General features: G+C 43.8%; 1 protein-coding gene across 3 annotated transcripts in view; it reads left to right on the top strand.

The window, feature by feature from the left end:
* The window catches only part of pou6f1 (POU class 6 homeobox 1), a 95,704-nt gene extending 93,540 nt beyond the window's left edge, over window positions 1–2,164 (top strand). For all 3 annotated transcript variants that reach the window (XM_062540268.1, XM_062540267.1, XM_062540269.1), the window contains one exon: window positions 550–2,164. In XM_062540268.1, coding sequence (XP_062396252.1) covers window positions 550–955 — 406 coding nt within the window. In that variant the 3' untranslated portion in view covers window positions 956–2,164. The remainder of the gene's footprint in view (window positions 1–549) is intronic.
* Window positions 2,165–23,610: the final 21,446 nt, after the last annotated feature.

The following is a 23,610-nucleotide window of genomic DNA, read 5'->3' as shown; positions in this document are numbered from 1 at the left end:
ATACAACCTTAATCTAGGCCATAAAACAGACGAAGTGACAGCAAAATAATAACTTCATTTAGCTCCACTTACCCCATGTTTTTGTGTGGCATAATAGCCTATGTTCATAATCCAACGTTATCATGTGTTTCTCTATTGCAAGTCACGTTCATAATACGGTTTTGAGATCCTAGCAAACTCCTGTATGGTATCCAATTCAAGACTCATATTACATCCAAATTTGTTTGACAAATAAACACTTTTTTGCCTTTACTTTGTTCATTGCAATGCAGTAAAAAAATATTGTAGAGAATCATCATCTGTCAGCACATAGATCTTTCATTCAGAGAGGTTATATCACTCTAATTCACATTGGGAACGCAGCTGATTGTTGCACTGAAATTGAGCTAAATGGCTAAATGTGGCTGAATTGCAAGAAAAGGCTACAATACAATATAAAATTGTGAAATATGTTATGTGTAGCTATGTATATGTACATTGTATGTGTATGTGTATTTGTAGAGTAAAAACATCGAACACATTTGATCTAATTTCTCTCCGCTCTGTCAGGTTCGAGAAGCTGGACATCACCCCCAAGAGTGCCCAGAAGCTGAAGCCAGTCTTGGAGCGCTGGCTGGCCGAGGCTGAACTCTGGAACCAGAAGGGTCAGCAGAACCTGATGGAGTTTGTGGGCGGGGAGCCGTCCAAGAAGCGCAAGCGTCGGACCAGCTTCACGCCACAGGCCATTGAGGTGCTCAACTCCTACTTTGAGAAAAATGCTCTGCCCACCGGCCAGGAGATCACGCAGATCGCAAAGGAGCTCAACTACGACCGCGAGGTGGTGCGCGTGTGGTTCTGCAACCGTCGCCAGACACTGAAGAACACCAGCAAGATTAACGTCTTTCAGGTGCAGCAACAACAACAACAACAACAACAACAACAACAACAACAACAACAACAGCAGCAGAAGCACTGAGATCACGGAACCACTCATGACTGGCTGTTCAGCAGTGTAATAGGACGGACAGAAGGGAGGTTGGCGGTACAGAACTGGGGTTGTGGGGTTTTTTTGAGGGGTGGGAGCTAGAGGACAGCCACATGAAGGCATAAGGAAGCATTTTTAACTGCAATGTGAAGGCACTTTTTTCAGAGAAAGATGAAGGCAGTCAGAGAGACACAGAAGAAATGAAGGCAGTTGAACACCAAGATGAAGCTTGTGTGACATGATGCTAAATGTGAGCAATTCAGTGCTCACCTGTTTCTTCGCCTTTTTTATACTGAGGAATGGTAGGAAGTCTGCACCACATTCTTTTTGTGGTTTTTCAAAATATATTGAAATGTACGCTCATGTCATCAAAAGACATACATTTGATTTCATATTGGAAGCTCAATATCATAAACTTTACATTGTGAGTAACACTTTGCTAGGCCTCAATTAGAGGTCTGTCAACATCCACTGAGGAGACCTCCCCCCCCCCCCCCCCCACACACACACACACACACACACTTCTTGTTAGAGTTTGCCCTAGTTAAGAGGGTGATAGTCATATTCCTGACTCCCTGATATGCCTGGGAGACTCCAGGTCTGTGCGCAACAGTTCATTTTTCTTTTCTGTCAGACGCACAGAGGTACGTATCATCAGTTTTCTCCTCAACTTTTTATGAGTTCGTGTGTGTGAAGGTGGTCAGTGTGTGTGTGTGTGTGTGTGTGTGTGTGTGTGTGTGTGTGTGTGTGTATGTGTGTGTGTGTATGTGTGCATGTTGTCACATTTGACAATCATATATCGTTTTTTTCAAGTCAGAGAAATGCATGCCCGCGGTTTCCCATTGTGAAACTTGTTTGCCAAGAAATTCTGAATGTGTGTTTTATCACAAACCCAGTATGCCTATTGCTCTATATAGAGAGTCATAGCCATGACCATAACATTATTGTAAACTGTTACTGTTAGTGGATATATTTAGTTTGCTTTATATCTTGCCAAAGTTAGGCAGGAATAAGAGATTCTTCTGGAATACATAAGCTCCTAATGACAAACCAAGGTTCTCTAATGCAGCATTGAATTCTAGAATTATATTATATTGTGAAAAGAATTCTGTATGTCCTCATTAATATTTTGCTTTCATTAATAATAGCATTTCAATATAATTGAATATATTTCTATTGTTATTACCATTAAATAATAACTTTTAATTGTCATTGTAAAGTTTTTATTTTACAGGATGATTGTATGCATTCATTACACAGTTCCTATCCAGTTTGGAGCGGAGTTATCTTCTGGAGATGTTTTATGATTAAATGACTGCAAAAAGAAAAAAATCCAGAATAATTAGCGATTGGTTCTGCCATTTGAAATATCCGAGACAGTCTCTCAATTGAACTGTGCTCAAAGAATAATCTGTAGCGAGAATGAGCTACTGCGTCTCAATATTTTAAGTTGAGTTTTTTTTATTGAGGGAAAACTCAACTTTGAGAGAAGAGAGAAAGTTTGAAACACTCAGACATTTGAAATCACAATGACAGACAGACAAAGCCTGACATTTCACAAACAGAAGACTGAATCCAAGCAATAGAAAAATTGTGTCATGCATATATGTGTATATATATAGACATAGATATACGTATATTAGTGGTGGGCCGTTATCGGCGTTAACGTGCAACTCTTATCGGGCGATAAAAAAAATATCGGCCTTAATCTACTCTCAAAGATGGGCTGGGAGCTGGGTCTATACCACGCAAGCTATGATCACTTTCACCTTGATATTTTAGCGTGAACGCCAAATGTTTAAGTGCGCCTGAAAAAAGTCTAGGTCGCACTGGTGCACCTGACGCTGCTCGGCTGCTTTCTTTCACAAGTTGTCATTGTAGACTATGCGTGCAACTTTACCAAACAGAATAGAAGTAACCCCCCTCTCCTTGGCCCGCTTTCTCTTGCTCTCTCTCTCCCTCGCTCTCCCGGGCATCACGCATCATTGCTGCAGAAAGTTGATTAAAACTCTTACATTCAAGTCACTCTTGCATGAGTTGACTGATAATCTCAATACCAATGTTTTCCAACTCCAAAACTCGAAAGGAGAAAAAGTATTAGCCCACATTGAAACTTACAGTAAACACACGTGGGGAAACTGAACAGTCCAACCAGTAAACTATGAAAAACTAGCCAACTATGCTACTTTGTTTACATTTTGAGGCCTCAAGCAGACAGCTGAATTAAAGAGGCGGAGTTGTAATATGAATAGTAGGCTACAATCTGCATAAAGTGTGCTGTCATGAATATCAGAAATTTCAGTATGGAGAATAGGCCTATATAAATAATTTTGTAAAGAATATATTCTTTTGTTGTGTTTCAAGCTTTTTCTAGGCTTTTTGTTGTTAAAAAATCATTATATGAATAGAAAGGACAGCGATAAAAAGGTGACCTTTTAGCGTTAAAGAGACCTTATGCAACTTTTTCATAGTCATAAAATCGCTCAGAAATCGTTGTTTTGCTTGACTGACCAGTTTCATCGAAAACAGTAATATTTCCTCCCGCCCCCAGTGTCCCTATCCGCTATTGCAACCTTGCAGTTTCTGCAGTAGACGATCGCTCTTTGTTTACATCTGGAAGTCAGAGACGCGTAAGGAACAAGAAGAACCACACTTGCAATTTATATATTTATATATAGCCTATATACAGTACAGACCAAAAGTTTGGACACACCTTCTCATTCAATGAGTTTCCTTTCTTTTCATGACTATTGACATTGTAGACCTACAATGAAGGCATCAAAACTATGAATTAACACATGTGGAAATATGTAGCCACCTTTGCTCTGATTACTGCTTTGCACACACTCTGCATTCTCTTGATGAGCTTCAAGAGGTAGTCATCTGAAATGGTTTTCACTTCACATGTGTGCCCTGTCAGGTTTAATAAGTGGGATTTCTTGCCTTATAAATGGGGTTGGGAATCAGTTGTGTTGTGCAGAAGTCAGGGGTGATACACAGCTGATAGTCCTACAGAATAGACTGTTAGAATTTGTATTATGGCAAGAAAAAAGCAGCTAAGTAAAGAAAAACAAGTGGCCATCATTACTTTAAGAAATGAAGGTCAGTCAGTCCGAAAAATTGGGAAAACTTTGAAAGTGTCCCCAAGTGCAGTCGCAAAGACCATCAAGCGCTACAATGAAACTGGCCGTCCCAGGAAAGGAAGACCAAGAGTCACCTCTGCTGCAGAGGATAAGTTCATCCGAGTCACCAGCCTCAGAAATCGCACATTAACAGCAGCTCAGATTAGAGACCAGGCCAATGCCACACAGTTCTAGCAGCAGACACATCTCTAGAACAACTGTTAAGACGAGACTGCCTGAATCAGGCCTTCATGGTAGAATAGCTGCTAGGAAACCACTGCTAAGGACAGGCAACAAGCAGAAGAGACTTGTTTGGGCTAAAGAACGCAAGGAATGGACATTAGACCAGTGGAAATCTGTGCTTTGGTCTGATGAGTCCAAATCTGAGATCTTTGATTCCAACCACCGTGTGGACCGCAGAGTGAAGGCAAAAGGGCTAACAAGTGCTAGCATCTCTGGAACTCCTTCAAGACTGTTGGAAGACCATTTCAGGTGACTCTTGAAGCTCATCAAGAGAATGACAAGAGTGTGCGAAGCAGTATTAAAAGCAAAAGGTGGCTACTTTGAAGAACCTAAAATATAAGACATATTTTCAGTTGTTTCACACTTTTTTGTTAAGTATATAATTCCACATGTGTTAATTCAGAATTTTAATGCCTTCGGTATGAATCTACATTTTTCATAGTCATATAGTATGAAAATAAAGAAAACTCTTTGAATGAGAAGGTGTGTCCAAACTTTTGGTCTGTACTGTATGTATAAATATACACGCTAAAGCTGTCGGGGAAGCTCTGCAGAGAAATATGCAAGCATAAAACGAGCGAAAACGAAAAACGAAACCGAAACCAGAGATGAAATCGCCAATCCTGCATAGTTCCTCTTTAAAGGCGATGCAATGAAAAATGTGGGTGCACCTAAAATTAATCTAGATTAATTTCAATATTACAGTGAGATTAATCTAGATTAAAAAAAAAAATCTATGCCCACCTCTAGTGTATACATAAACCGCTCACAAAAAGTAAGGAAACTTGACTTTGGCCCATTATATCTCCACTTTAATAATACCAATCACTAAAGTGTTTTATGTCATTTTCATCATTTATTAGTCACCTTTACAATGAGGTACAGCTTGTAAGCATTGGGCTCCCATGGAATGAGCAACACAAGCAAACGTGTAAGTAGTGCCAACGAAAAATGTGCCAAAATGGCCTGTTATGCTGTTGGAATTCACCTTTGTTACTTCAAGCATTGACGATTGCACTCTCCCACAGAAATGAGGAAAACAAAACATGTTAGGCATACATTCGTTCATTTTACACTCAGTGTCAGGGTCCTCAGTAGCATGTAGAGGATCCATATGCAGCCACAACAGCTTGGCACCTTCTTCTCATGCTGGTCACCAACCTGGCTACATTCTGCTGTGGGATGGCATTCCATTCCTTGATAAGGATCTGTTAAGTCAGCCAACCTGGTTCTGTTGGTGACTCTGGCACGTACAGCACGCCCAAGCTGATCCCACAAGTGTTCAAATGGGTTGAGGTCTGGACTTATGTCACGGCAGGCCATTCCATCCTCTCCACTCCCCAAATTCTGGAGGTACTCTCTGATGATCCCAGCTCTATGGGGGCGAGCGTTGTCATCCTGGAGGATGGCATTTGGTCCCATATTCTGGAGATATGGAAGTGCCACTGGCTCCAGAATCTCATCCCGGTATCTAAACTCACCTGGTAGCACTTGAAGCCCAAAACGAGATGTCTGGCAGTGGCAGCAGAACCCTATTACTGGCCATTTTGGCACATTTTTGGTTGCCACTACTCAGACATTTGGCTGTATTGCTCATTCCATGATTGCCCTATGCTTACAAACTATACCTCATTGTAAAGGTGACAAATCAACGATAAAAATGATATGAAACACTTGGTTGGTATTACTAAAGGGGAGATATAATGGGCCAAAGTCAAGTTTCCTTACTTTTTGTGAGCAGTTTATATATATATATATATATATATATATATAATATATATATATCAGTGGCGGACCGTGAGTTCAGCAATTAGGCCTTCAATAATGACTATTTTTTGGCAAAAAATAAATAAATTAGGGGGGCGTTAGGGGGGGATCCCCCCGGAGATTTTTTTTTACATTACAAGGTTAAAATGTGCAATTTCCCTGCATTTCACAGTGGGAGAGAAACGTTTTCTCTTTCTAACGCGAGTCGGTGTATCACTATTTTCGTTACATAAACAAATACGTAATATAACATCTTTATTGGGACCTGGCCATTATCCTTATCAGCAGCATGGGTTTGAGCAGACTAGGCCCTACTTGAAATATTTAGGCTATCGGCTTACTTGCTTCAGACTGTTTGTAGAGCTCTTCTATTTAGCTGTAGCGTGTACAGTGCAATTATTTTAGGTTGCTTCGCTGCTGCTCCGATTACTCTAAGCTAGTCATGTGGAACTACAGGGCTAGGCTATCCTACAGTCAGTATCTTTGCTACAGTGTTTGCCAAACCTTCACGGTGCACTATGAGAAATGTCTCAACAGAAAATGTCAGCACACCACCCATGATATTAAACATAGAAGTCACAAAACGTATTGCCCTAATGTTGCCACTGCTTGTTGGCTATTTCAGAATGCCATTGGCATTGGCATTAATAAACACCTAATGGATCAGATTATGTCAAAAACTCAATTTAGACCAAAAGTTGAGATAAAACCTTATAATTCTCAGCTCACGTTATGGCCATGCCACGGATTTCACCAATAATTTCCACAAAACTCAAAGAGATCAAAAGTCGGACTAAACTAGCAGGGCAGTAGACTGGCAGTAAACCAGACCTTGGAGGGCAGGGAACCAAATGACAGTTTGACATGCCGATCCCGACAGCTTCACCAAAGTCTCATCAACTCGCACACAACTTCAAGCTAGCATACAATCTAGTCGTACCAAGCTAACAATCTAGTCGTAACCAAGCAGCACTAAAACACGTTTGTTATATATTAAAGGGCCAGATAACAAGCATCTATTTCAAGTCTTATGTTATGAAATAAACATGAAACAAAACTTACCAATTCCTGCAGTGACCAGCTACGTGCAGAGTTATAGCTGACGTTATGTGTAGCACTATCGATATCTGCTAGCAGCTAGTCCAGCTGACACTATACATTATTTTTGCTTAATGATGGTTTATTTACTATTCATAACTATAACCATAATCATGTCAGTATGACACATTTATTTATCCATTGAAGTCCAGTCTGATTCTGACACTGGCATAAGATGTTCCTCACGTCAAGCCATAGACAGTAAACGCCTCAAACAGCGTTAACAACATTTGTGATGAACGATTCCGGGTATTCTTTTCGAACATTGCAGGCCTAGCTGTAGTCAGACCTGCCTACCTCGCCATAATAGGTCGATTTGATTGGCTAATTAGTCAGATGTAGCCATCAATCAACCCGAATCCAAATATATGATTTCTAATGGTTGCTCATAGTGCGTTCATGCAGCTCGGAACCTCGGAGGACCCGCCTTAAAAAAGTCCCGACCTCCGAAAAAAGTGTGTTCATGAGATCAGTTCGGAAAATAAATACAGGAAACGCATAAATACGTTATTACAACTGCTTAGTATGGTTGAGCAAGAAGAAAAATGTATTGGGCGAGTGTTTCTGTCTGTGCTGTTAATTTAGTGACAAATTACCTTGCCTATTCGTAATGACAGTGAAATTCACCTCTTGTGTTGTTGCAAGGGAGGCCGTCGTGGTTGGAGAATATGACAGTGACGTCAAGTCGGACACCTCGGGGCACAAAACTTCCGCACGAGTCTCCGAGCAAAAAATCCAACCCGACCTAGCGTTCATGTCATTTTTCCGCTATCGGAGGTCAGAAATTTCCGAAGGTCCGATGTGCATGAACGCACTATTAGGTACCGTAAACGCAGTGATTCCTTGTGAAGGCCTGATGCGGGCCTTAACAAGGGAACTCATGGGATTGGATGAAAATATATCGCACACTCTCGCTATTTGTTCAGACAGTCTGTCAATCAAATCACATAGCCGACAGCGGTAGTAGTCGAGAACGATCGGGGAAGGAGAAGCAGGAGCAAATAATAAATGGTTAAGTAAAATGTTATTAAAGACACTAGTATTTTTCATTCATTTGGAAATAGTTAGGCCTTCAGAGAAGGCCTTGAAGGCCCTGACGGTCCGCCACTGATATATATATATATTAGTGGTGGGTATAGATTTTTTTTTAAAATCTAGATTAATCTCACTGTAATCTTGGAATTAATCTAGATTAATTTTAGGTGCATCAGCACAAAATTTAGGTGCACCCACATTTCTCGTTGCATTGCCTTTAACACCAAAAGGTAACCTTTTTATCGCTGTCCTTTCATATAATGTTTTTTTTTAACAACAAAAAGCCATAGAAAAAGCTTGAAACACAATAAAAGAATAAACATATTATTTAAACAAATATGTATTCTATATACTGGAATTTCTGATATTCATGACGGCACATTTCATGCAGGTTGTAGCCTGCCTACTGTCAAGTGTCCTGTCTTTTTAGCTGTGCTTCACCCTCACTTGATAGGGAGGTACCAATAATGAACTCTTTTAACTGGGATTCACTCAATGACCAGGCCTCTGTTGTATCTTTATCCTTTTTTATTTTTCTTCTTTTTGTAGCCCAGACAATACAGGTGAAAAACCTTGAAACCAGAGAACACCAATCATTTACCATTTTGCACATATTGTATAAAAATAAGCATGCAGCCATCAACAATGATTGATTATCAAAAGCTTGACTTCACACATATATAAATAAACACGTCTTTTAAATTAATTATTTTAGCTTGAATTCACCAGACATTAAATTACAATTTAAACTATAATAATGAATTAATCTGCCCATATGAATTAAAAGTAACCAAACACATAAGTCACTAAACAGACCATGTGTAGGTAGCAGCAAGTAGAATAGTTAGCAGCGAGTAGAATAGTTAGCAGCGAGTTTAACACACAATCTTTACCCATATAAATATTTACAACACATATTCACTCCCACCAACTACAATGTGCAAATTCAGCAATTAAACAGTTTTAGATTCGCTACGAAAATAGACTATGCACGTTTTCAAACCATGTCTACAAACACTCAATTTAGTTCAACAGTATTCCACATAACATGCAGTTAAATCACTAAATTGAGCAAACTGCAATAAAGTTGACCAATGAAATGTTTGCACAATGCATTCTATATTTACAAACACACATAGATGCTACAGCGCACAAACACAAATGTTTTCTCCCGCCAACACTCCATTGCCTCGTCGGCGTTTCAACAACAATAGCACTCGCAACAAAGTCCTTTTAGCATAGCGGTCTTACCGGCTGTCTGTTCGGTCTTTTGAATTGGTACCAGATTCCATAGCTTCAGGAAAGCTCAATAAGAATGGCGTCTTTTACTTTTCTCGCACTGCACTGGCGTCTTCCCGACTCCCGCTGTACTTGAATTTGAAACCGCGTGCGTCTTTGATTCCGGCCGAGTGCAAACAGGTGAGTGATAATTAGTTCCGCCCGACCGCTGACGAGAAGGGGGGCGTTCGCCGCGACACCTCCCACTCAACCTTTCTGTACTTGGGACAGACAGGTTGCAGAACTTTAAGGCGAATTTAAACAATGCAGAGACTGCTCTTCTACAGGCAAAATGACTACAAGTCTTCTGACATCTCTGCGCAATACCACTCCATTAGACTTCCCCATCTGGTCACTAGGAACTGAGGACTTGGTCGCTGGCTTCAGATGCTGGGCTGAGGCACAGTTGCTTGGTGTGACGAGAACCTCAACATCTCTCACGATGCCCTTTGAGTCGGGAGCTACAGCGATGACTCTGCCGAGCCTAAACTGACCTCGCAGAGCATTTTGATCACAAAGCCACACAACATCACCAACAGTGACATTTCTTTCCGTGGTGTGCCATTTGGTTCTAATGAAGAGACTTGGGCCAGCGAGCTGGCACCACGCTTTCCAAAACTCATTGACCTGGGTTTGAACTTCACGAAGGCGCTTGTAGGGGTAGTTGTTAAAGTTGAAGGACTTCACGTCACCACTAGGGGATGCTCGTCCTAAGAGAAGTGAGTTTGGTGTTACATACTCAATGCGGTCCTCTCGACTCTGGACTCTTGCATCAATAGGCCGCTCATTAGCCAAGTTAGCTGCCAAATGGAGGGCTGTGAGGAACTCATTGAAAGTAAGGTTTGCTGACTTGCCTAAACTTTGAAGTGCTCTCTTAGTAACCCTTACGGCAGCTTCAGCAGCTCCATTCCGATGTGGTGAATCAGCAGGGAGCACTTTCCATGTCCAGCTTGTTCCATTTTTTACAGCATACTCCTCCAGGCTTGTTGTGTCTTGGCTTTGCAGAAAGGTGTACAAGTCCTCCAGCAAAGATCTTGCACCAATGAAATTGGTCCCAGGGTCTGACCAAACCTTAAGGGGGTGGCCCCTGATGGCAGTGAATCTTTGGTAGGCCATTAGGAAGCTCTCTGTGGACATACTACTGACAAGATCTACGTACAGAGCCCGGCTCGCCATACAGCAGAAGATGACCCCCCAGACCTTCATAGACACTCTTCTTTTGATGTCATCTCTCACCAGGTATGGCCCAAACAAGTCAATAGATGTAAACTGGAACGGTGCAGCAGGTCTCGACCTTTCTACTGGTAGATCACCCATCACTTGTTGGCATACTTGAGCTCTTGCCTTCCTACAGTGGATACACTGGTTGACAACTTTTTGGGCCAGCCTTCTACCTTGTACAATCCAAGCCTTCTGCCGCATCCTTAACAGAGTTCCAGCAACCCCTTCATGCCCTTCCTGATGACACTGCCGTGCTAGTAGAGTCCCCAGCCAGGTGTCAAAGGGAATCAGTGGTACAGCCAAGCAGTCTTCTTTGAAATGCTGTATCCGGCCTCCGCACAGTAACAGCCCACTAGCTTCACTCTTGTACACGACCAGCCGGTCTGTTGTGGTGCTGGGGAAACGAACTCCTTCTTGTGCTGCCAAGCACAGATCTCGGAAGGCGTCCTCCCTCTCGGCCGCAGTGACAATGCCAGCCAATGGGACTGCCTCCCACTTTGATCTTCCCCTGGCTCTGCCATGAAGAAGCCTTCTCCTTCTCGCCTCAGAGACCTGTGTTGTGAGTAGGCCTATTGAAGAGACTCCGAAAGTTGTATTCATCTCCTCTATCAAAACCCTACGATGGAGAGTGTTGGGGAGGCCCTGCAGAAACTAAAGGAGGTCTATGAGCAAGAGGTAGAAGAATGGCAGGAAAAAATGCTTGGAATGACCAATCAGAAGACCACTGATGCGAAACGAATTGAGGAGCTCTTTGGTAGGAACCAGCAGCTTCGAGACCAGCAGCGCTCTTTGACTGAAAATATCAAACAACTTGAGAATAGGTTGCGGGCAGGGCTATGTGACCGCTGTACTGTGACACAGGATGTGGCCAACAGGAGGCAGCAGGAATATGAGACATCTCAGCTCCAGAGCCTCCAGCACATCTCAACCCTAGTGAGGGAGATAGCCACACTCAGGAGGGACAACAAGAGACTACTCGAGGAGGTCAAGAACCTGCGTACAGCTCTGAGGAATCAGAATGGGCGCTCGGCTGAGACAGCATCTCCAGAAGTGAAGCAGTCACCAAGCTCTCCACTGTCTCTGATGCTCAGTGCTGTCCAGCAATCTACCACTTCACCAACAGGGGGCACCGTTCAAAAGAGTGAGGCAGGTCATGGTGGCCTCTCCATGACTGAGGACAGCAAGCCTGCAGATGGAATGAGCCAGCCACAGAGTTTTGAGCTGATTCGGTACAACAGCCCTCCTCTCTCCCAGCCGTCACCCCTCACCGCAGCCTGGAGGACAGTGCAGAGTATCGGCCGGGAACCCCCAGCTCCACAGAGAAGAGCCAGAAGCACGGATGCATCAGAAAGTGTGTACCCACCCTCAATGCTCTTGCTGAAGAACAACCCTTTCAACTCCACATCCACCACACCAGCGGAAAAGTGGGGATCCTCAAAGGTCCACACCCCGATCCCCTTCCGACCACAACCCATCAAATCCCACAAGTTCCCCGACCCCTGGCACCTGACGGACAACCCCGACTGGGTGACCATGTCCGTCATGGCTGAGGGAGGAACGGTGATCCAACACAACCCCAAAATGCTGCAGCTGCCAGGCATGATCCACAGCACGGCCCACCAAACCGCCCAGGAGAGGTTCCTCAGCGCACAGAGATTCTGGGCTAACCTCAACCCTGCCACGAAAGGCAACGGAGACGCCCCAAGGAGCCTGTCAGAAGGCGACGAGGGTGTCAAAAATGTGGAAGAGACAGCTGGGTCCAGGCCAGCCTCAGCTTCCGAGACCAGCCATTGCGGGAAGACTGCTGATGCAGCTGGTGCGGCAGGTGCGGCAGGTGAGCCAGGTGAGGGTGTGGCGGATGGTGTGCCAGAGGACAGCGTGGACAACGACACCCCTCTAGACCTGTCAGAGTCTGGCTGTGCCAAAACCGTCAAGGGTCCATGGGGGGCTCCGGTCAAGGCCACTCCTCCCTCTGCAGACTCCTCCCGCCCCTCGTCTTCTTCGTCATCATCATCCTCATCACCGCCTACACCGTCGTCATCCTCGGTGGCGTCACCTGGCTCTCGGAGTGAGCAGACACTGGGAGAGTTTCATTTGCAGGATGCTACTGATGACGATGTCTTGGCCGCAGAGAATAGCAAGACAGATGAAATTGTGGACCTTTGTATGAGAACAGAGAAATCAAAAGTGTCTGCACTCACACTGTCTCTTCAGCCAGTGGTGGTCTTGGAGAACATGAAAAGAAGGCTCTGCGGACAGAATCCCAGTGACGGCTGGCAGATAAGGCAGGAGCCGGAGAAAGACGAGTATGAAGATGAGGCTGAGAAGGAGGAACAAAGAAACCAGAGGAAACGACTGAGACGGGAGAGAGAGTCTTTGCAGCCCACTGGTGTTATGGAGAAGCGGGCAAGGATGGGAGGGCGGCCTAAGGAGAAAAGACCAGAGGAGCAGGGATGACCACGCACTACCAGCAGCAGTGACTGAATGAGGACAGAAGCACTTGCTAGGCTACCATTACAACTTTGAGCAAAACTTGTCAGATTTTCAACAAGTCGAAAAACCACAATAGTGAATGGTCAGCTTAAATATTGTTTTTTATCTTGTTGTGATAGTCATTCCAGATAAATGGAACAACCGATCTTCTTAAATATGTTATGTTTTGGCAGTTTAACTTCAATTGCAGCCACCAAAAGCCGTGGTAGTTAGAAATTGAGGGTGACAGAATGTGAAGATAAGAAAAGCTTAAACCAATTATACTTCGTAGAGAGAGGTGTGGCGGCCTGCTTGGGCTCCTGCTTGGGCTCCTGCTTGGGCTCCTGCTTGGCTCCAGCCCGGGTAAGAGCAGCAACAAAAGCCTTCTTCTGGATGCGTGTGAGGTTCTCTCTCGCTTCGACAGCAACATCCTTGGCGGACTTCACCGGCCACTCACTCTCTGGGAGACTTAAGAACTTAGGACCCAGCTGCCACTCTGTGCCTTCGTCCAACTCTCTGGGGCTTGCCCCTCTGGAGATAATATCTGCTATGTTGAGCGGCCCAGGAATCCACCACCAGTCTTGGACGTTCGTGCTGCCTTGAATCTCCCCAATTCTATTAGCGAAGAACGTCTGGTACCCGTAGCTTTCACGTTGGATAGCCCCCAGGACTGTCTGGCTATCAACCAGGTGGTACCACCTCTCCACACGAATTCTGCAGTGCTTCTGGAAATATTTCTTGAGACGGGCAGCATAGACAGCTCCGCAAACTTCAGCCTTGACCGCGTCCCCCTTATGATCTAAAGGCGTCAGCCTGGCTTTGGATTCAACTAGCCGTATGGTCACGTCTTGTGGCAATTTCCACCGCAGATACAACACAGCGCCGTACGAACGTTCGCTGCCATCAGAGAATGTGATACCGCAGGGTTCAGCGGATGAGTCAGGTGGTGTCAAGGCTCTGACGAAACTCAACTGGCCAAGCTCAGCATAGTCTTCAAGGAGGCAGATGGCATCTTCCCGGAGGCCCTCAGACAAAGGTACATCCCATGTATCCTGTGATGGACTATATTTGATCTTTGCTTCTTGGAAAGCTCTCCTCACCAAGATGGCTCCCTTCTGCTTGACAGGCGTCACAAGACCAAGGGGATCGTACAGCCCAGAGACTTGACTTAAGAGCTCTCTACGGGTGAGTGGATTTGGCACCCGTGCCCTTACTTCATCTTTCAACAGGTTTTCTCCTAATCTCATTTTCTTTTTCTTTTTAGAGAAGTTCACAGCCACCATTAAGTGAAGTTTGTCACTCTCTGGATCATAACCAAGACCCAGAGCTTTATTATTCTCTTCAGAGAGTTGGTTTGGGAGGACCATCACTGAGGGTTCTTTCCTCTCTGGGTCTATGGGTCCTGGCCTCCCACTTTGGCCTGAGTAGACCCATGGTTTCATGTAGAATCCGCCAGCTTCCAAGATTTGTTCAACATTTGCTGTTATTTGTTTGAGCTGGCTCAGGTCATTGTGTGAGGTCAGGACATCATCCACATATGCATCTTGTTCAAGCACACGCCGCTCCTCTGCAAGATGGTGGAACATTGGCAGATTTGCTGTCTCACGCATGGCGACTTGTGCGATGCAGCCCGCCGGCTTGTCTCCGATGTTGACCCTCGTAATTGCATACTCCTGAATGTCTTCCTCTTCTGAGTCTCTCCACAGGAAGCGATGAAGATGCACCTGGTCCTCAAGCCATACAGAGTTGTACATTTTTTTAATTTCCCCAAGCGCAGCGAAAACACCTTGCCTGAACCGTATGAGGACAGCACGAATGTCATTGAGGACATCTGGGCCCTTGATGAGCAAGTCATTCAGGCTTTGGCCCCTAAATTTCTGGCTGCTATTCCACACAAGGCGAACCGGCGTGGTAACAGAGTGGGGGTTTGGTGCAATTAGGTGGCTAATGTACCACACGGGTCCGGTCCAGCTCACCAACTCTTCTCTCGATAGCTTGATAGCAGTGTTCCGCTCAACCATGTCGTGGACTTGTGTTTTGTAGGCTACCTTCCACTCCGGCTCTCTTGCCAACTGCTTTTCTGTCCTCATGAACGTTGCTTCAACAGCCCTCTTGTTGTTGGGCAACATACCTGGATTCTCCATCCAGGGGTACTTCGCATGCCAATGTGGCTTCTCACTGTGACGGTCACCGGTTACATACGTCAATCCACTCTTTATTTGCTCCAGCTCCCGCTCTTCTGAAATGGTCATCTCCTTCCCCCCAGGCTGACAGAATGCATTTCGACACCGCTGGGCCAAGTCAGGGGCCAGGCTTGTCAGGAACTCTTCCTGGGTCTCTGTGTACCTTTTTGATTCACCTCTTGCTGGGCTGGGCTTCAACCTCCTCGGCCCATCTCCTTTGCTTCCAGTCTTGGGACAGAGGTAATAATGGTGACGTGGGCCCTGCGTGTCTTTACACCCCTCGCTCTTGCACAGAAAGGTGGTCTTGCACTCTGCATTGCTGTCGTGAACCTCGAGACATCTTCCACAAGCACCAAGTTCTCTTACTGCATCCTTCTTTTCTGCTACTTTGAGCATCTTGAATTTTTTGCAATAATACAGCTTCCTCCCGTGGCCTCTATCTCCACAGACAACGCATGATGCCTGGGAGCTTGAAGAGTGGGTGGATTTTGTTCGGGCGTGCTTTTGTGGGATTCTTGCCTCTCTCTTGGCAGGGTCGTCATCCCTTAATTGGTCTAATTGCTCGTAAATCTTCTCCTGACTTCTCAGAAAATTAAGGAGCATGTCGAACCTGTCTTCAGGAGATACGGCTTCCTCTGCCTTTGACACATAGACCAGCCACTCCTTCTTCAAACTCTCAGGCAGCTTGCTCTCCAGGGACTTTGTGACAAGTGGGTTCTTCAAGGCGCCCGTGTTCTCCAACCCACTAAGGTCATACAAGGCTTTTTCAATGACCTGAATCAAGTCCACTATCTTCCTGGGTTGGTGGTTTCTCACCGGTGGCAGTGCCTGCAGCTCTTCAACAATTTCTAGGGCGATTGCTGTTCTATTTCCAAACCTGTTTTCAAGGACACAAAAGATTTCATCTGCCGTTCTGTAAGTTGACAGGCGAAGGTCTCTAGCTACCTTCTCCTCAAGACTACTCAAAAGCTGGAACTTCCTCACCTCCTTGGAGCCAGTAGGTTCCCCTTGCTTTTGGAGTGCCTCCCATTCCTTTCTCCAGAGGTAGAAGTTCCGCTTATTCCCATCGAACTGCGGGAGCGCTGTTGGCCTTAATTTAATAGCAGGTGACCGATGTGGGTTTCCTCCTGGAGGCCCCTCTTTCTCCAGCTTTTCCTGTAATAAGGTGGCTTTTTCCGAGATCAGGTCAAACTGCCAAGCTTCAGCACGCCTCATGCGCTGTTGGAAGTCGGGCCTCTCTTCATCTGGGACCCAGCGCGTCCAGTGGCGGGTGGTCTCTTTTGCTGCTCTCACCAGCCCCTCAAGGTTATCAAGCATTAACTCGTATACCTCCAATTTCAGGCCAGACTTGCTTTTCTCCAGCCGTTCACACTCTTTTTCAGCTGCCCCCAGTGCCAGGGACAGCTCAGGGTTGCCAAAGTTTTGCCATAGGACCTTCTGGACAGCCTCTTCCACTTCCTCAAGTCGCTTTTCACATTCGTCTGCTGTCTTTTTGATGTCCGCATTTACGTCCTCTTTAGAGATGGATGCGAGCTCGATCTCTTCTTCAGTCCATGCGATATCCACCTCCTCATTTGCCTCCATTACCCTGTCAGCCTCCAGTGCGACCTTATTGAAGGCTTCCAACAGTTCTTCTGCCGACATTTTCTTGCAAGACTTCAGTAGTGAGTTTGCCAGTCGGGTAAACCGCTGTTTGGCAGTCGTTCTCTCTTTCCTTAACTGCTGCAAAGACTTCGACTCCATTTTGAGCTTTGGCACAGGCGGGCGTGGCGTGGACTCAGGAGCAGGCACAGGCGGGCGTGGCGTGGACTCAGGAGCAGGCACAGGCGGGCGTGGCGTGGACTCAGCTTCGGATGGGCTTGGTAGGAGCTTCTTCAACCAGCTCGAGGCGGTTTTTCACTGTCAAGTGTCCTGTCTTTTTAGCTGTGCTTCACCCTCACTTGATAGGGAGGTACCAATAATGAACTCTTTTAACTGGGATTCACTCAATGACCAGGCCTCTGTTGTATCTTTATCCTTTTTTATTTTTCTTCTTTTTGTAGCCCAGACAATACAGGTGAAAAACCTTGAAACCAGAGAACACCAATCATTTACCATTTTGCACATATTGTATAAAAATAAGCATGCAGCCATCAACAATGATTGATTATCAAAAGCTTGACTTCACACATGTATATATAAATAAACACGTCTTTTAAATTAATTATTTTAGCTTGAATTCACCAGACATTAAATTACAATTTAAACTATAATAATGAATTAATCTGCCCATATGAATTAAAAGTAACCAAACACATAAGTCACTAAACAGACCATGTGTAGGTAGCAGCAAGTAGAATAGTTAGCAGCGAGTAGAATAGTTAGCAGCGAGTTTAACACACAATCTTTACCCATATAAATATTTACAACACATATTCACTCCCACCAACTACAATGTGCAAATTCAGCAATTAAACAGTTTTAGATTCGCTACGAAAATAGACTATGCACGTTTTCAAACCATGTCTACAAACACTCAATTTAGTTCAACAGTATTCCACATAACATGCAGTTAAATCACTAAATTGAGCAAACTGCAATGAAGTTGACCAATGAAATGTCAGCTTCAGGAAAGCTCAATAAGAATGGCGTCTTTTACTTTTCTCGCACTGCACTGGCGTTTCCCGACTCCCGCTGTACTTGAATTTGAAACCGCGTGCGTCTTTGATTCCGGCCGAGTGCAAACAGGTGAGTGATAATTAGTTCCGCCCGACCGCTGACGAGAAGGGGGGCGTTCGCCGCGACACTACTATTCATATTACAACTCCGTCTCTTTAATTCAGCTGTCTGCCTGAAGCCTCAAAATATTGTAAACAAAGTAGCATAGTTGGCTAGCTTATCATAGACTGTTCCGTTTCCCCACGTGTGTTTACTGTCAGTTTCAATGTAGGCTAATACTTTTTCTCCTTGGGAAAGGCCCTTTCGAGTTTTGGAGTTGGAAAACATTGGTATTGAGATTGCCCGGGTTTCCCAGACTCGTTAAGAAGCTCTTAAGCGCTAAGTTCTTAGCACTTAACTCATTGGCTGCCAGCCATTTTCAGTGCAGAGCGCTCCATACTGCCAGACGTTTTACAACATTTTGACCGTTTTTCCAAGATCCACCGAACGGTGTGATTTATGACTATGTAAACGCCAAAGGTACCAAATGAAAGAGTAGACTCTCTTCTTTTACCAGGAAAAATCGGTTTGTTTCTATCGTTTTCCGTTCTTTAGTAATCGTCAGTAGAACATGGGTTGGTTATGCTAAAAACACCTGTTTTTGACCAAAAAATGGAGAAAACGATCTTTTTGTGAAAATCAACTTTTTAACGTTAGCGTTTCAGTAGTATGTCAACCACGATTGCACTGTTATCTCGTCAGTCTCGTCAAGGTTGCTAGGGACTCTGATGGTCGCTAAAGACTCTGAACAGGACGGTAGACTTAGCAAGCTAGCACTAGCAAAGTTGTTGTTAGTCTATATAGCAATATTCAATGTAAATGCATCATACCGTTCACATGTTTTCCATCCTTGATGTAAGAAGTAAGCATATTTATTCGCTGGATCACGTGTAAACTAGATCCACTGTGGTCGATCTTCAGTTTGTTAGCTTGCATCTTGCATGTTGCATCTCTGCATGTTGGCAGATACTAATCATCCAAATGGCACTGCTGCCATCTAGCGGCTCGGATCGCTAGTACAGTCTGTTTACAAGCCTGAAACCATGCCAGATCGTTCCCAAGCCCACCCAGGAGCCCTCCCCATTGAAAAACGCAATTGACGTCTATAGACGTCAATGGCAGTCAAGGTATGTGTCTAAAATGACGTTTAAAGACGTCAATGGCAGTGAATGAGTTAAGAGCTTCTTAATGAATCTGGGAAACCCGACCATTATCAGTCAACTCAAGTTGAATGCAAGTTTCTGCAGCAAGGATGCTAACCGGATTTAATAATAATTTAGTAGTGCTGTCAATCGATGAAAAAAAATTAATCGTGAATAATCTCATGAATGTCCTAGTTAACTTGCGATTAATCGCATATTAATCACACATTTTTATCTGTTCAAAATGTCCCTTGATTTATCATTTTAATACTCATATCAAAGTAAAGTGGATAGGCTTGCTTTGTGCAAATATTTTTTTTATTTATTTATTTATTTTTATTGCAAACCACAGTATAGTGTTATAGCCATTCATGTCTGTAGTAATACTGTCAATAAGTAGGCTATTGGGACAGATGACACAATGCTGGCAGCACCACTGAGCAAGAAACAAACATCCCTCCTCCTAGAAGTTCAGATACTGCAATAACAAAAAAGCTCTTAATTGTTGTAGCCTAATTCAAGCCTAATTCAAACATAGTTCTTCTCTCTCTCTCTCTCTCTCTCTAACCTCATAGTCATAATTGTGCATTCTGGGTATTTTAACACTAGAAGCGCCGTGCCGTTCTGACCCACTTATACCTAGAAGCGCCGCGCCCCGGTCATTTGACCGCTTTGACAACCTACTAGAAGCGCCGTGCTGGTGTGAACTACTTAAAGCGTGGCGAGGCGGTCAAAAGACCGCTGAGTCCTTAGACTGGGAGGCTGTTACTTACACATAATGATAGCTAGATGGCGCTTCGTGCACGAATCAAATCATTTGGTCATAAATTTAGTTTGCACTAAGCCATGTGTCATTCGTGTCAGACCGTGTAGTTGATAGTCTGTGGTTGTTTCATTATGACATACAGCACGTTTGAGTTAACTGTTCATTTATTTGTGTTGATTTGTGTTGTTTGAGGTAAAAACTCTGGAAGAGTTCTTGAACAAACCTTAAGCAAACTTGACTTTCAACTTTTTCATAGTAGGCTATTTCATTTTTTATATTTTGTTTTTATATTTTGTATGCTACTTAGAAATGTTATTTATAGGCTATTTTAAAACGGAGGCATGCGTTCTGTGATTAGGAGCCTGACCCGACGGGAGGGGAAGGATGAAAAATGTCAACCCAACACCGGTGTTGTTGGATCTCGAGATCCGTTAACACCGGCCCGCAGTTTGGGTTTGGGCAGATAATCTAAGCTCTAAAATGAATGGGTGGCTAGTTCTAATTCACTCCCCAAATTCACTTCTGTTCATTTAGCCTATAGCCTATATGTTCGAAAATGATCGGACCTGGAACAAAGAGCCTAACAGTCTGGTTTCAATTACACAGTAGCCAGAATTAAAAATGATGAGTGAAAGATGTTCTCCGTTTTGCGAATGTGTAGGCTATGTTTGCGAAAGCTATAGGCCTATTGTTTCTACAATTTAAGCTAACTTCTATGTGAATTCGAGATTCAGCATAGAGACACACATATTTAATAACTTGGTGGGGCAGAGCTGTAGCCCACTGGGTAGAGCTTCGGCCCCAAAACCCAAAGGTTGCTGGTTCGATCCCCGATCTGTTCATGGCTGAAGTTCTTTTGAGCAAGGCATCAATAAAGTATATTCTATTCTATTATTTTCTATTCACACAACTACAAGCACGCTGGCGAATTCGAACATTATGAAACGCGCATATGCGATGAGACATGATTGCGCATTCTTCCACGAGTTGCCTAAACAGCCAGCCTACAGCCTATGCAGGGGACAGAGAGAGGGGGTGGGGGTGGGGAGGCAGTTGTCCGTGAACTGGTTAGACGAGTGAATGGGGGAGGGGGAATGATCGGTTTCAAATAGGCTATGTTTGCAATGGATAGTGTGTTATGTATAGACCCCGAAGCCATTTGCTTTGAGAATAACGGCTGGCTGATGAAGTTGTTGGCTGGCTAGCTGGCTCAGCCAAAACCTAAATGCTGCTGCAGCCGCCAAAGTTTTCATGGCTGATAATGGCTTTAGTTGCCACTTCATGTCTACAGATGTCTATATTGTACTAGATCTCAACACACAATGTTATTGTATTGTTTTGGACAAAGTTCTGCACGTTTCACTTCAATGTAGACTGCATGCGTTGTGAACAGCGCAGCAATCTCTGGAAACGGTGGAAGTCCCAGTAGGCCTAATAGCCTATCGCGTTCAATGCTGTAAATCCGTCTGTTCCAGAATATTTGGTTCATATCATCAATCTTTGGTTTTGGTGTTTGTGCAACCGGGCCCTGAAGATTTAACAAAAGTCTGAGTAGCCCTACATAGGAATTAGGAAAGTATGTAAGGCGAGATCAAAATTAGGCTACCTTGTTTGCTTCTTTCCCCCATGTCATTTTAATTGGTCGTCAACTCACTGTGAGTCCTGTGTATCGTAGCAACGAGCACATACTGATGTGGTGTATCCAGTGGGAAAATCTCATGTAGGCCTAGTTTCTAGGCTATCGTTTATTTTTTCGCGTGTGTCTCTATGATATAATTATTTTTAGATGCAAAAAGTCTAACTGGCTTAGCCAAAGTTTGTCAGATGGCGGCTCAATTTGGCTTAGAAAAGTATTGGCTGGCGAAATTAGTTTTCGTTAATGGTAAACAGTATTGTGATTCATCCGTTTATTTCAGATAGTTTGTTATTAAAAACCATTAACAAAAAATAATTGTTCGTCGACGTTGAAAAACGGTCAGTGAATTCAGTCAATATAAGCTACAACATCTCGCTCGTGCCGGGCTGTGAACCCGGGTCTCCTGCGTATTAGTCGAGGGAGTTAACATTGCGCCACTTAACGTTTTGTACTTCTTACAATTGGAAATAGTGCCGTAATAGCGACATAACTCAGTCAGTCCAGCAAATATGTAAGAAAATGCTTATACATTAGTCTGAGCTTTTAAAGATAGCCTACAAATAGAAGATAAGATATACAACTATGAATGTATGTAGGCATACGCGCCCTACGTACATAAATAGGCTACAACGAATTTCAGCTGAAAATATTTTTTACACACGTAGAATGTAAAAATTCTGGGTGATAAAACACGCGTATTTAGGAAAAGTCGTGAACGTAGGGTCCTGGAATTTAATCGAGTGAAAATATATATATTTTTTGTAATCACTGGCAGTTCTAGGTATATCTAGGTCAAACCTACACGGCGCTTAGTAATACGCGTCAGCGGTCAAATGACCGGCGCTTGGCGCTTCTAGTGTTAAAGCTTTATTTGTTTTGAAAGTATGATGATGAGGACTCTTAAAACGAATGGCGTTTCTTTCTCAAACGTTGAGACTGCATCTTAACTCTTTGAATGCCGCATTGTTTTTGGAAGCTATGTACCAGAGTGCCGGCAAGCTAGATCATTGTTGACTATTTTTGTAGAGCCACAGCGTATTCTATGTTATAGTTACGGACACTATGGCTCATTTGAAAGGTGAGACTCTGAGCTCTCAGTGGGTGAAAATCATTTATTTCTATGTGTCTCCATTTCCGAGATATCCCAAGCCAAACAGTGGCTGGTTTTCATCAAAATCCCTGTTTGTCTTCTAGAAACGGAGATATAAGCCGCTTTAAAGGAACACTTCACCGTTTTTTCATATTAAACTATGTTCAAGTATGTTGAGACAAAATAAACCAAAATACAACGTGGTGCATTTCTAAGCAGGTAAAAGGGATAACTATATTGTGTGGCAGAATAATATTAAAGGATATTTCTACTTAATTCTCAGACAAACCAGGCTAAGGACCACATGTACAGACTCTATGAATACTAACCATGATGTCCGTTTTTTATTCAAATGACTTGAAACAGATGGTCAGGTATAAATGCACCATAGTGGCCAGTTCATTCATGCACATGCTGTTACATGCTAACTGGCGCCTAGAGTACAAACACTACAAAAGGATATTTCCACTTAATTTTCAGACAAACCAAGCTAGGGACCACATGTACAGACTCTATAAATACTAACCATGAGGTCCGTTTTTAATTTAAATTACTTGAAAGAGATCGTCAGGTATAAATGCACCATGCCAGTTCATTAATTCAGATGCTGTTACATGCTAACTAGCGCCTAAAGTAAACACTTCTAAAGGATATCTCCACTTAATTTTCGGGCAAACCAAGCTAGGGACCACATGTACAGACTCTATAAATACAATTTGGAAACAGAATTACGCTCTAAATACAGTTTTTAAAATGAAAATAGTAGAGATATAGAGAAGAGATGTTTTACTTACCTAGTCCTAAGCCTGCTACTGGTGGTTTGAGTCTTGACGGTTGACTTTAACGCTGGCGTCCGACCGTTGCTGTCAGCAAAATGGGTAGCGGTCCTCCAGCGG

This window comes from Sardina pilchardus, chromosome 7 (assembly GCF_963854185.1).
Source record: "Sardina pilchardus chromosome 7, fSarPil1.1, whole genome shotgun sequence".
NCBI classification, from domain to species: Eukaryota; Metazoa; Chordata; class Actinopteri; order Clupeiformes; family Clupeidae; genus Sardina; species Sardina pilchardus.
The sequence above is the reverse complement of the archived record's forward strand: the minus strand, read 5'-3'. Positions and strand labels throughout refer to the sequence as shown.